The following is a 14367-nucleotide window of genomic DNA, read 5'->3' as shown; positions in this document are numbered from 1 at the left end:
TGCATTCCGGTGCCCAATAAACTCCATTATACGGATATACACGGCTCTCGGCTGAAGCTAATTTAGTCGGAACAATTTGTAATGACACCAAAGTTATCTGGGTGAGGAAATGATCATATTTTATGCTTGAAATAAGGTCCAGATTGTAAAAAACAGCAATTATCCTTTGTGATGATTGAAATGTTCAAAAATGAGAGAGAGACAGCTCACCGACGAGCCATCACGTCCTTTTTCTCCTGTGTCTCCTTTATCACCTTGAGGTCCCACAGGTCCCTTCAGGACACATTATGAAACACATTACATGATGTATAATAATGTGAACATGTTACATGATGTATAATAATGTGAACATGTTATTTGTTATGACTTGTTTATGTAAATCTGACCTGTTTTCCTTCAGGTCCTGCTGCACCAGGCTCTCCTGCGCCCCCTGGAGGACCTCTGTCCCCAGACGCACCTGGTTCTCCCTCAAGTACAAACACAAACAAATGTCTTTTAACTCCATATTCTTTGTTATATTTCATGAATATTATATCACAAGGATGAAGAGCAGTTTACCATCTGACCCTTCAGTCCGGCCTCTCCTCTTGGACCAGTGTCTCCCTGACACAAACACACAAATCCTCAGTGGACAGTAGAGACGAGTGTCGACTTCATCAATACAACATGAGCACTTACATCTTTTCCTTGGTCTCCTTTGTCTCCCTGAGACACACAGACATGATGTTAGCACAGTCACATTGAGCCCAGGAGAATTTGTTCACCCTCTTCTCCGTCCTTCACCTTATCTCCACGTTTTCCAACCTTCCCCAGTTTCCCAGGAGCCCCCTGGGGCCCCGCAGGTCCTCGCTCCCCTCGTGGCCCTTTTGGTCCCTTGGATCCCGGAGCGCCACGAGCAACCTGGAGTTCACCAGTAGATGAAAAGACAATGATGGATGGTCAGACAATGATGTAGCAGACAGACACAGATGAAGACAACACAAACATCACTGCAGCTCCATGTGGTGACGGTGCTGCTGATACAAACACAAAGGACGGATAAAATATTCACTCTGTCTTCTTCTGTTTCCCTAAATCTATCTTCATCTGATGCATGCAGAGCAACTGCTCAGTGTCAATGATATTCTCCTCTGTCAATGCATATTCCTACAGGTCCATATCATTCCCATCAAACAGGAAAAGCAGCAATGTGTGCATTAAACTATGCATTTAAAGAATGGAATTAACAAAACCAGAATGCTACAAAGCCGTGCACATTCACAGGAGCTCCTGGTATCTTCTTTCAGTGAACGGATCAGTAATGACCATGGATTTTTCCTGTTCATACTTTTTAAAAGAGTCAACATGCACCTGTCCAGAAGCACCGCTGCCTGGTGGTCCAGGCGGTCCTGGAGGTCCAGCGATGCCCCGGTCTCCTTTCTGTCCCTGGAAAACATGCAGTCACACAACTGAGACTCTCTGCACAGGGTGACTTCCTCCTGCTCTATAGTAGAGGCTGAACTATAAATCACAGCAGGTGGCCACTGCCACCCCTCCACTGATGTTCTACTGGTAATTAATAGGAATTTGCACATGAAAACAGCGTGCTGACATTTGGCACTCCTCTGGATTCCTCTCACAAGTGGCTCATCCTTAAAGACTGAGCTTGATCACTGCAGGCTGCTGGATTTAAGCAGCTGCTTCTCAGCACTATTTTGATACCAATGTCAGAGCTGCAGCTGATAAATACACATTAGAGAGGGAAAGTGATTTAAAGAAAAGACAGAAGGAAAGCTGATGTGTTGTACAGTAATAAGTCAAGTGGAAATAAGTTAATAATGAGCCAATGGAGGCAGGATCAATACAGGAAGCAGTGTAGAAACAGTGTAATGAGAACACATTAAACCAACATGAAGGGGATTTAGTAAAACTAACATCTTCTCCAGGTGCTCCTGGTTCTCCTTTGTTGCCCTGTGGATTAGAAAAACACTGTCAGAGTCCAAATACAGGCAAGATGAACACAATCATTTTCTAATAATTTACTTAAAACGAGGCTGGTCACACTTTGCTTCTTTCTTTCTTTTCTATCAAACTAAGTGTCTATTCTGAAAGATTAAAAGCACCTGTGAACAATCACTTGTTGTTAAACCTGCTGCACTTTACAGGATCATCGACTGAGACTCATCCTCTCAGTGTAAAGTGATGTCACAGACACAAACCTTTTCCCCATCTTCACCTGGCAATCCATCCTCTCCCTGCAAGTCAAAGCAAAATGCATTATGGGATGTACAGAAACGTATGGTTACATTGTAACCTTGGTTCTCTGAGTGAAGAGACTATCTCTCCACTCAGTTACATATTCCATATGTACGGGATATGACCCCCGCTGCCTGTCAGGGCACGTGGATATTTCTTTAAGACACACCGGCTTGCCCGGCCACGCCCTATTGCGTAGCTATAAAGCGCCTGCGCTGGCGTGTAATCACTGATAGTTTGATCGAAACGTGTCTCCGAGCGGCCTAAGGACTGGAGAGATAGTCTCTTCACTCAGAGAACCAAGGTTACAATGTAACCATACGTTCTCTATCGTCTTGAGACTATCTATCCACTCAGTTACATATTCCATATGTACGGGATAGATCTTTAAGACACCCCGTGAGGAGACGGTGCAACCACAATCCCACACCACAACGTGCAACACACGAACTATGTACAAATATACAATATATACAATTCACAGGAGAAGGCCCCGCAAGGCGCTAGGGCCAACCCTGAGAGGGAAAGGGCTGCCATGGAAGCCCGCAAGACGCAGGACTAACCCAAGGAGACTGACAATGGCCCCGCAAGACGCAGGGGCCAGCCTGGCCACAGAGCAGCCGCACACTCAGCCCGCAAGACGCAAGGCTGAGGGGAGACACATAGATTACCGTCGGGCCACGCCCAGCACCCGCTCCCCGAAGGAGGGGCTGGTGGCCACATTCAAGCGGTAAAATCTGGTAAAAGTGGACTGGGACGACCATGTGGCGGCAGAGCATATGGAGGCAAGAGAGGCCCCCCGCCAAAGGGCCCACGAGGCGGCTACACCCCGAGTGGAGTGAGCCCGGACCCCTGGTGGAGCAGGCACCCCCGACTGCACATAGGCCTGCTGAATCGCGTCCACAACCCAGTGAGATAGCCTAGCCTTCGACAGAGGCCTACCTAGACGCCCTCTGTCATAACAGACGAACAGCTGGTCAGACCTCCGGACAGCCCGTGTCCGCCGCATGTATTCGGTCAAGGCCCTGACCGGGCACAGGGCAGACTGGCCCCGCTCTGGCTCCTCGCCAGAGACTGGAGAGGAGAGAGACCGGAGTTCGATCGACTGGGACAGGTGGAACTCGGTGAGGACCTTCGGCAGGAAGGCCGGGTTGGGGCGGAGAACCACAACCGAACCGTCCTGGGAGAACCGGCAACAGTCACTATGCACTGACAAGGCCTGGAGCTCACTCACCCTCCTGGCCGAGGTGACGGCGAGCAGGAAGGCGGTCTTCACAGAAAGCCACTTCAAATCAGTATCCCCAAGGGGTTCAAAGGGGGGACGTTGAAGGGCCCCAAGGACAATGTCCAAGTCCCAAGGAGGAACCGCAGGACCGGTGGAGCGCACAGTAAGCCTCTGGGCCCCCCGGAGAAACCGGGAAATGAGGCTGCAGTCCTCCGCACTCAGGGCAAATTCACGGATACGCACTGCTTTGATTGCTGCCACCAATCCTCGCAGTGTTACCGCAGCCTTCTGTGCCTCCAGCTGGGACTGCAGAAACTGCAGTATCTCCTGCGCTGAGGCCAAGTGGGGGTCTACCTGGCGAGACCCACACCACGTGGCAAACATCCGCCACCGGTAGGCATAGGCAGCCCTCGTGGACGGAGCCCGGGCATGCTGGATGGTTGCCACCACAGGTTCCGGCAACCCTAAGGCCAGGAGCCTGTCCCTCTCAGGGGCCAAGCCACCAGCCTGAGCCCTGCCGGGAAGGGGTGGAACAGGGCTCCGTTCGCCTGGGAGAGCAGGTCCCGCCGGTGCGGAAGCTCCCATGGCGCCCCGTCCAGCAGAGGTGGAATCGCCGAAAACCATGCCATGTGGGGCCACAGGGGGGCCACAAGTATAACCCGCACACGCTCCACCAGAACTCGTCGGAGAAGAGGCTGGAGAAGAGTGAAGGGAGGGAAAGCATAGAGCAGAACTCGGGGCCACGGATGAGCCAGAGCATCCCAACCCATCGGGGGCCTGTCGTTCCCCAGGGAGAAAAAGAGTGGGCAATGCGCCGACTCCCTGGACGCGAACAGGTCGACCTCTGCCCTGCCGAAGCGACGCCACAGCTCGGAGACCACCTCCGGATGAAGTCTCCACTCTCCCGGTCGGGGACCCCCCCTCGACATGATGTCTGCCGCGGAGTTCAACACTCCCGGCACATGCACGGCCCTGAGCGAGAGGAAGAGCGGGTGAGCCCACTGCCACAAAATGGTTGCCAGTTTGCACAGGGCGGGGGAGCCCAGCCCCCCCTGCCTGTTGATATAGGCGGCCGTCACTGTGCTGTCGGTCCGGACAATGACATGGTGACCTCTCAGCCTCGACGAGAAATGGCGCAGAGCGAGGAGAACCGCTCTTAGCTCCAGGATATTTATGTGTTGACCCAGCCAGCGGCCAGTCCAAACACCGTTGACCCCGTAGCCCTTGTGAACGGCGCCCCACCCTGACGTGGACGCGTCTGTGTACACCAGCTGGCGATAGATCACTGGACCCAGAGCCCAGCCCCTCATGATGTTCTCGGGGACCCTCCACCACTGGAGGGCTCTGTGAAGCCTCCGAGAGACCAACACTTTGGTCTTGTGAGACTTCTGAGGGCACAGCCCCAAACACAGCAGACACCTCTGCACAGGCCGCATGTGTAAGAGGGCGAGAGGGACCACCTGCACCATGGCTGCCATTAGGCCCATGAGGCGCAGACAGAGGCCCCAGTCGACCTGAGCGCGCAGCTGGAACAGGGCAAGGCAGGTCCTGAAAGCCTGCTGCCTCTCCGGAGTCAGAGCAGCTGTGCTGCTCATAGAGTCCAGGACCATGCCCAAAAAGGTCGTCACCTGGGACGGCTCGAGCCTGCTCTTTTTGTAATTCAGGCGCAGACCTAAGCCCTGAACATGGTCCAGCAGCAGGGACACATGGTGGCGGCACTGCTCCTGGGAGGCCGCGCAAATCAGCCAGTCGTCGATGTAGTTCAGGATCCTGATACCTCTCCGCCTCAGGGGGGAGAGAACAGCATCCATGCAACGAGTAAAAGTTCGCGGTGCCAGAGAAATACCGCACGGCAGCACCTGAAACTCGTACACCACACCTGCGAAGCCGAACCGCAGGAACCGCCAGTGACCTCTCCAGATGGGTATCTGGAAATACGCATCTTTGAGATCTATGGTGGCAAACCAGTCTCCTGCAGTGATTGCCTGCCTCACCCTGGGGACTGTCAGCATCCGACATCGCAGGGGACGGAGATACTGGTTGAGCCCCCTGAGGTCCAGAATTGGACGAAGCCCCCCGTCTCTTTTTGGGGTCAGGAAGTAGCGGGAGAAAAACCCGGCCTGGCAATCTCCAGGGGCCACCTCCCTTATTGCTCCCTTCTCCAGCAGAGTAGACAGCTCCGCCTGCAGAACTGTTCTCTGGTGAGGATCGGCCACTGTTGTAAAGGTAGGTATCCGTGTTACTGGTGGCCGGCGCAAAAACTGAATACGGTATCCCTGGATCATGGTAGAGACCACCCATGGGTCGGCCTCCAGGGCCAACCAGGCCGTCTTGCGAGAGGCAGACGGGGAAAGCTGGTTGGCCAGGGCCTGATAACCGTCAGGAGGGCCGAGGGCGCTTAGAGGACCCCCTAGCCGGTGGTCCTCTCCCCCTGGTCTGACGGCGGTGTCTACGCTGCCGGGAGGCGTCCAACTGGAGTCTGAGGTCCCCACGACCCCATGTCGGGGCCTCAGGATTCGGTGCCTGATGAGACCGAGACGGGCCAGACCTTCTTGGGCCTGTAGCGCGCCTGGCAAGGCCCACCGAAACCTCCTTAGCGCAGCGACGGCTCTCCTGTGCCTGCTGCAACAAAGCAGTGGCATGGGGCCCGAACATAGCGGTAGGTTCCATCGGTACTTTAAGCAGACAGTCTCTATCCCCTTGCTGCAGCTGGGATTGAGAGAGCCACAAGTGGCGCCTAACCACCCAGAAGGAAGCCAAAGCACAGCCCGCTGCCTCAGCCTGCTCCTTCATCACGGAGGAGAGGCATGAGGAGGCCGTCTGTAGCTCCTCCCCCACACTGGTGTCATCCTGAGCCTGCCGAGACAAGTCCCGGAGGTAAAGGGACAAAATAGCCCCCGTGTTGGCCAACCGGGTCTGCACCGCCATAGCTTTATGTAGCTTAGCGAGCAAGCTATCCATGACCCTGCAGTTCTTGCTGGAGCAGGTGGCGTTGCCAAGGATGGAGCTGGAGGGGGAAACCAGTGGGGTGAGGGCTCGGTCCACTGGGGAAGCGTCCCACAAGCAACCTGGTCCTTGTCGTGCATGTTAGAAAACCTGCGACATGCTGCAGACCACTTGTGGGTAGAAGCTGGAGAATGGAACTGCTGACACAGCAGTTCCTTAAAATCAGGTAGGAGGGGCACCTGGGTTGATGCAGGGCGCACCTCCGCATCCTCCTCAAACCTAGAGGATGAGGTAGGATTTACAGGGAGGGAAACACCCAGAGCCCTGGAGGCCCTGTTCATTATCGCCTCAAAGCGGTAGGCTAACTCCCCCCTCGTGGCTTCGCCCACTGTTTGTTGTGCACAAGAGAGGTCGTTATCGTCGGAGGAGGCAACTGTTTCTATGTCCACGTCCTCCTCCGCCTCTCCCTCCCTGTCCAACCCCGAAGACGGGGGCAGGAAAGAACTGAGTGGAGGCCGGATCACCATGGGTTGAAGGGGAAGCAACGGAGTCTGCCAGACACCTGAAGACTCCCCCCTTCCCTCCGAGGCTGAAGCCGTTCTGCCAGTTTTCTGCCGGGGCCCCTCAGAAACCTGAGAGCCTGGCCGTTTCGGGGCAAAAAACCGACACCGAGCCTCCCTCGTACGTGCAGGCAAAATAAAGCAGTCCATGCATGACTGAGGCTTTTCCCTTGAAACCAGAGCATGCTCATGTCCTAAACACAGCACGCAATTATCATGCCCATCCTCTAGGGGCATTGCCACCCCACAACCCACACAACAATGACCCTCCTGGCGTGCCATATTACCAGGGACCGGAAACCGGAAGTACCACACTTCCTGTTTACAGGTAGCCTGTAGCACCGCAGCTAACTGGGATTTATTTTTGCTCTGTGAGTGTACTCTGCGTGCCGGCCGCTGTGGGAGCCGTACGCTTATGATGGGGAATGGTGAGAGTGCTTGAACTTTTGGAGAGAGGGGAGACAGACGTTCGCCGCCGGGCGCGTCAGCCCGCGAGCCGCGAGCAATACGCCGGTGAGGAACGCTGCCGAGACCGGGAGCCGAAGAGCTCCGGCTCAGCCACACAGACGATGTTCGCCGTGAATCCACCAGGCGCGTCAGCCCGCGAGCCGCGAGCAATACGCCGATGGGAGACACTGCCGACCCAGTCAGTACTCAACCACCAAGCGCGTCAGCTCACGAACCACGAGCAATACGCTGGGGAGAGAGCACAGTGCCGGACGCAGTCCGTGTGTATCCACCGAGCGCGTTAGCTCACGAGCCGCGAGCGATACGCCGGGAGAACACAGCCACCGCCGCTGGGAGCCAGAGGACCTCCGGCCTGACCAGACAGGCTATGGTTTTCTTTCTTTCTTTTTTTTTTTTTGAAAAGGACAGACAGAAAGAGCTTCGGATACAGCAATCCAGGGAGGCTGCCAGTGACAGACGCCCCGACTCACACAGGTAAGCGGATTCACTGCTGTATCTGTTGCTTCTCTTTCAATAGTAATTTCTCGGATTGTGAGACACAGCACCCTGACGTACAACGTGGAGATCAAACAATCAGTGATTACACGCCAGTGCAGGCGCTTTATAGCTACGCAATAGGGCGTGGCCGGGCAAGCCGGTGTGTCTTAAAGAAATATCCACGTGCCCTGACAGGCAGCGGGGGTCATATCCCGTACATATGGAATATGTAACTGAGTGGAGAGATAGTCTCAAGACGATAGAGAACAAACCAATGCAGATGGTCATTATACAGCAGGACCTGAAACTAATGTCTGACTGCTCTGGATCAGTAAATGTGATTCACAGGAAAGACGACGTCAAGTCCATCATCAATTAGAGACAGAGTTAGAGAAAAACACACACTGTTATATTCATACTCTCACTGAACAGAATTAATATCAATTGTGATTGTCAGTTCAATCACTACAAAATATACTTTTATGTTAAAAATGTATGATAAAATGGGAGTTTGTTATATTCAGGATGCAGGAGAAGTCTCAGTGAGGAGTTACCTTCACTCCAGGAAGTCCAAGTTTTCCATCTTCACCCGCTAAACCCTGAAACACAACAATGATGACGATGATACACAGAGTTATCACACTGTGTGTGTGTGTGTGTGTGTGTGTGTGTGTGCGTGTGTGCGTGCGTGCGTGCGTGTGTGTGTGTCTGTGTGTGCACTCACAGGTAGCCCTGGAGGTCCTGGTGGTAAACCCTGTTCAAACAGACCAGCAGACAGCAGAGATGGTTTAATCTCACTGTGACATGAAGCATTTGTACAAAGTCTGACTGAACCAAAGAGCAGAGTGAAGCAGATCTTCAGACTCTTTGTCTGAACCGTCAGTTGTGTAGTTGTTTTCACTCATTATTGTGGTGAATATTGTGAGTCCAGTTTGGAAACAACTGTGTAACAGATTGAGTCTTTCCATGCCCACAGTGTCCTCTGCAGCTTGTCCAGTACAGTTACAGGTGGAGTTCAGACTAGAGTGTTTGACACAACACAGAGAGATGTTGCTGAATCAATCTGAATCAAACCCAGAACCTTCTTGCTGCTAACCACCGGACTGGAAACATGGCACAACAAACTAATAGTACTTTCCCACGAGATTTCCCTAGTTTCAGAAAGTTGCATAAGAGTTTAACAAGCAGCAGTAGCGAGGAGGAGTCGACTGCACAAGTGATGAAAACATAATAATAAAAGATAGGAGGAGCAGAGAGGGGACTTGGCCTCACTGCTCACACACTTCAGTTTAGTTCTTGTGTCCTGGAGGTTGAAGCAGACTGACTTCTGTCCAGCTGCTGCAGACTGCTCTGAGGTATTTCCTGCTCAAGACTCCAAAACCACAGCTTGCATTGATTTTAACACACAAACAATGGCACAGCTGATCACAATGATTGATCTACGAGCTTGCCCTGTGACATAAAACCTCAATTAAACATCATTCTGACCTTGATTCACTCACTCTCCATCATCATCATAATCATCATCATCATCACTCACCGTGATTATTCCAGTGATGCAGATTTTCTGTTCCTCGGAGCTGAGCGCTCGGGGCCAGAGGAGCCCGCAGAGCAGCAGCCACCGCACCAACATCTCCAACATCTCACACACACACCTGGAGGGATGTGTGTGTGTGACAGGTGCAGGCACCGACCGTCACCTCAACCACACCTGATCAGAGAGCTCACCTGCACAAACCAGACTCTGCTGCACAATTAACCAAAAAACAAAAACAGAGAATGAAGACGACGACGAGGGACGGACGGACAGGCTCAGACGGGCTCAGACTCCGAGTTTAGTTTCGTTATTACTCAACTTTCCATCACTGAGTCTAAACCATCTGGTTTTACAGGGAAAATCAAATTCACCTCATTGAACCAAAATTCTCGTTTTATTGGTAACACATTAAATATCTCACCAGAATGCCAAAATGCCGTTCACTGAATAATTTCACATTTAGAAATCCAGAATTGTCTGGCTGCAAAACTGGAAAAATCTCCAAGATGATCTATTTTGCCTGTGAAGCTTCAGCTCAGTAGGCTATAACACTGGGTCTTTATTAGCTTCAGCTGAAGGCTAACGCTAATGTTTACAGATGGGTGGCTTGTCCAAACCTGTGTTTTGGTAGGAAATAGGCTAAAAGGTAAAAAAAAAACAAAAAAAAAAACAGAATTTCCAAAAATTAAAATGGAAAAAATTGAATTTGGGAAAAAATAAAACATAAAACACCTTAAAAAGTCTTCATACCCTTTGAACTTTTCCACAATTTCTCATTGAAAATAAATGACTTCCGGCGTTTTTGAAGTTTTGGAAGCTTTTGGTGTGAACACACAGTTAGAACGGCCCAGTCAAAGTCCTACAGACCTAAATCCTACTGAGAATCTGTGGCAAGATTTGAAAACTGCTGTTCACAGATAATCTCCATCCAACCTGACTCAACTGGAGCTGCTCTGCAAAGAAGAACAACGGGCAGAAACGGCAAAAAAGCTGCTGGACACAAACCCCAAAAGACCTGCAGCTGGAACTGCAGAGAAATGTTCAACACTTTTATAGATGTTAATTTGTAAGAAAAAAAAAAGAAAAAAAAAAGTCTTGAACACCATGTATCATTCTCCTTCCACTTCACAATGTTGTGCTACTCTGTGTCGGTCTATCACATAAAATCCCAATAAAATACATTTAAGTTTGTGGTTGCAACTTGTCAAAATGTGGAAGAGTTCAAGGGGTAGGCTATGAACACTTTTGCAAGGCGCTGTACAGCATATGGATATTGCCCCCCCAGTAAGACAAAGCAGCAGCAGCTTAGCCAAACTGTCTGAAGAAAAGTCCTTTCTTCCATCTCCCATGAATTTTAATTTATTTTGTCAAATTAGGAGTTTGATTCGAGGAATGTTCTGTGTGTTGTTGTTCTATTGGGAACTACTTTGTGTTGTGTTGTGTCTGCGTAGTGTTTTCCTCGGTTTGGATGGGGCGGAGTGTGGGCTCTATGCGTTACAGCGTTACAGTTACATTTGGCCGTTGAATGACATGTTGCTTCAGAAACATCAAAGCCTTCAGCAACCAGTTTTGCCTGCTTGTTAATGTCTTTCCCTCAACTGCCACTGGGTTTAGACTTCAGGAGCTTTGAATACTGCGTTCTCAACGTAGTGGTTCTCGTCTTCAATTAGTTAGTTATAGTGATTTGTTTAATGAATTCTGTTCCTTAATACTATGTACGAATGAATTGAATGAATTTATATTTATTTACGTGTCGTGCACCAATTAAATATAAATTCATTCAATTCATTCATACATAGTATTAAGGAACAGGATTTATTAAACAAATCACTATAACTAACTAATTGAAGACGAGAACCAACTATGTATTGCTGATGCCCTATGATGTGAGCACTAAGAACTGATTATATTATGAACACTAACTACCTTGTGCCACCGCAAACGTGTGTTATGGCCCTACAAATGTATATTTATTAATGTGAACTGAATGTGTCTTTGGTTTGGTGCCATTGCAAATGTGTGTATTGTCTTACAAATGTATATTTATCAATATGTCTTTGGTATTTTACCTCATTGTTGCTTTTTTTTTAGGTTGCCTTTTATCATCAGGCAGAGGGACTGGCGATGAAAACTAGCTCGGGTGCATTTACATTTGTTTTTTCACAATGCATTGTCCCTTGTCAAATAAATTAAACTGAAATTCTTCTACTGCAACACACACACACACACACACACACACAGATCTATGCTAATGTGGGTCTGAGTGTTGGATACAACTGAGTTGTAATTTAATATGAGTTATATCTATGCTAATGCGGTTCCCACGACAACAGCAGAATATTATTGAGGTTAATTAAACACAAGAAGAAGAGGAAGAAGTGATGATGTCACTGTGAATTATTTTAGGTTTTTTTTGTCGTCGTCCACACGAGGAAGAAAAAGGAGAAATGGAATGAAAATATCTGTGAAGCTTCAAGGAGAATTTACTGAAGAAGACGCCTCCTGTCTGTCACAGCAGGAACTGCACCTCCTGCTCCTCTTGCTCATTCTGTTCCTTTTCTTCCTCCTTTTCTTCCTCTTCTCCTTTTCCTCACCTCCTCCTTCTCTCCTCCCTTCCTCCGGCAGTGGCTCAGGTGGTAGAGCGGGTCGTCCAATGATCAGAGGGTTGGCGGTTCGAATCCCGCTCTGTCCCGGTTGCTGCCGTAGTGTCCTTGGACAAGACACCTGCACCTTGCTCCTGATGCGTCATGGCAGCTACCTCCATCAGTGTGTGAATGTGTGTATGAATATGTGTGTGTGAATGGGTGAATGTGATGTAGGTTGTAAAGCGCTTTGGGTATCATTTCAGGTATAGACCCAATCTCCTTGTTGTTTACATTCTACTTCCGGGTAGAAAACCAGCATGTAATTTGAATGAGATCAATAGTAACGAACGAGAGTTTAGCTATATATCATATTTTTCACGCCCTATCACCGTTTAGACAAATCTGAAATGATTGAAGAAACATTAATATTTCTGTGTGTGTTTTGTGTTGCTATGTGTGGTATTTATTCAGTTTGGGGGAATCACAGTGTCTAGAAAGCATCAGTGGCTGCAGCTGACAGGGACAGCTAACGGCGGTAGCTATGCTAACGGCAGCAGCTAAGCTAACAGCGGTAGCTAAGCTAACGGCGGTAGCTAAGCTAACACCAGGACGTCAGCTGTTAAAACCCTCCCGTTGTGGGACACGACATGAAACTACTCCAGTTAGCTCAGTCATGTTGGAACTCAGATATCCGCTGGAGAAAATATTTTTTCATGGAGCGTTTATTGAGTCACTGAGTTATTAAAGTTAAACAGGTAGCTAACCGTTAGCCCGGCTAATCTATGATAACCATGACTAATTACAAAAATGTGCACACAGAAATAGTAATGTTTGTCCAATCATTGGTTTTATAAACTTTACAAACATCAGATTAGTCTAAACGGTGATATAGTGACATGAAAAATTAGATAGCAAAACTCTCGTCCGTCACTATTGTTCTCATGCTGGTTTTCTACCAGGAAGTCCTAGTAAAGCGCTATATAAATATTTGCCATTTACCATTTACCTCCTCTCCTCCTCCTCCTCCTCCTCTCCGTGATGTGGACTTCTCTCTGACCTTGGACAGTTGGCAGAGCTGGACGCTTGAACCTCGCCAGAGAGAGAGAGAGATGGAGAGATGGAGGGATGAGCCAGTCTCTCTCTCTCTCTCTCTCTCTCTTGTTTCCTCCCACTTCCTTCACCAGTACCAATGCTGTTGCTATAGCGATGAAACATTCTGAAATGTGCTCAGTCTCACTTTTAGCCTCCGTGTCCTATTAGCATATGATCTGTGAGTGTGGTAAATATAATATATACAGTGCAGTCACTCATCCATATGTACCTGCATGTGTCTGGAGGAGGAGGAGGAGGAGGTGGTGGTGAGACATGAGGAGAGAGAGGAGGATGATTAGTGTAAAGCTGGAGTTTGCTGATGCTGCTGCTTTCCTCCTGACTCCTCCTGACTCCTGCTGCTCCTCTCTGTCTTTGACTCTCTCAGCGTTTATTCAGTTTATTGATCCGAGTGTTTGGGTTCAGCTCCTCCTCTGTTCCTCCTCCTCCTCTGCTCCTCCTCCTCGGGTCCTTCTCAACTCCTCCTCACCTGCTCCTCCTCCTCATCTCCTCATCCTCAGCTTCTCCTCAGCTCCTCCTCATCTCCTCATCCTCAGCTCCTCCTCATCTCCTCATCCTCAGCTCCTCCTCATCTCCTCCTCAGTTCCCCCTCTGCTCCTCTTCAGCTTCTCCTCATCTCCTCCTCATCTCCTCATCCTCAGCTCCTACTCAGTTCCTCCTCATTTCCTCCTCCTCCTGTGCTCCTCCTCAGCTTCTCCTCTGCTGTTCTTCATCTCCTCCTCAGCTCCTCCTCCTCTGTTCCTCCTCAGCTCTTCCTCAGCTGTTCCTCAGCTGTTCCTCCTCAGCTGTTCCTCCTCTGCTCCTCCTCAGCTCTTCCTCAGCTCTTTCTCCTCTATTCCTCCTCAGCTCTTCCTCCTCTGCTCTTCCTCTGCTCTTCCTCAGCTGTTCCTCAGCTGTTCCTCCTCAGCTGTTCCTCCTCTGCTCCTCCTCAGCTCTTCCTCAGCTCTTTCTCCTCTATTCCTCCTCAGCTCTTCCTCCTCTGCTCTTCCTCAGCTGTTCCTCAGCTGTTCCTCCTCAGCTGTTCCTCCTCTGCTCCTCCTCAGCTCTTCCTCAGCTCTTTCTCCTCTATTCCTCCTCAGCTCTTCCTCCTCTGCTCTTCCTCAGCTGCTCCTCATCTCCTCCTCATATCCTTATCGTCAGCTCCTCCTCATCTTCTCCTCATCTTCTCCTCAGCTCCTCCTCATCTCCTCCGCTGCTCCTCCTCAGCTCCTACTCAGCTTCTCC

General features: G+C 50.0%; 1 protein-coding gene and 1 long non-coding RNA gene across 2 annotated transcripts; both read right to left on the bottom strand.

Annotated features, from left to right (window-relative positions):
• Positions 1–209: 209 nt before the first annotated feature.
• Positions 210–1732, bottom strand: LOC146986872 (uncharacterized). Its single transcript, XR_015035814.1, has 3 exons — positions 1351–1732; positions 387–900; positions 210–273 (listed from the first exon to the last, which is right to left on the bottom strand). It is a non-coding gene; the product is annotated as an uncharacterized LOC146986872 (long non-coding RNA).
• A 2192-nt stretch (positions 1733–3924) lies between these two features.
• Positions 3925–6933, bottom strand: LOC146986871 (uncharacterized). The gene is made up of 3 exons (XM_085777883.1): positions 6575–6933; positions 6189–6467; positions 3925–6082 (listed from the first exon to the last, which is right to left on the bottom strand). The coding sequence occupies exons 1-3, from the start codon at positions 6931–6933 to the stop codon at positions 3925–3927; spliced, it is 2796 nt and encodes a 931-aa protein (XP_085634009.1).
• Between the last annotated feature and the right edge of the window lie 7434 nt (positions 6934–14367).

This window comes from Trachurus japonicus, chromosome 5 (assembly GCF_045865225.1).
Source record: "Trachurus japonicus isolate A0001 chromosome 5, Traja_1.0".
Taxonomy (NCBI): domain Eukaryota; kingdom Metazoa; phylum Chordata; class Actinopteri; order Carangiformes; family Carangidae; genus Trachurus; species Trachurus japonicus.
Note: the sequence above shows the minus strand (reverse complement) of the source record. Positions and strands in the feature narration are given on the sequence as shown.

Bases quoted from the DNA above. Each gene is read 5' to 3' on its own strand.
- LOC146986871 (XM_085777883.1), bottom strand. From the start codon at position 6,933: ATGGTGATCCGGCCTCCACTCAGTTCTTTCCTGCCCCCGTCTTCGGGG. The intron at 6,468-6,574 runs GTCTGCAGCATG...TTCCCCCTCCAG, and splicing joins CCAGCTTCTACCCACAAGTG to CTCCATCCTTGGCAACGCCA. The intron at 6,083-6,188 runs GTGGCTCTCTCA...GCTTTGTTGCAG, and splicing joins TGGGTGGTTAGGCGCCACTT to CAGGCACAGGAGAGCCGTCG.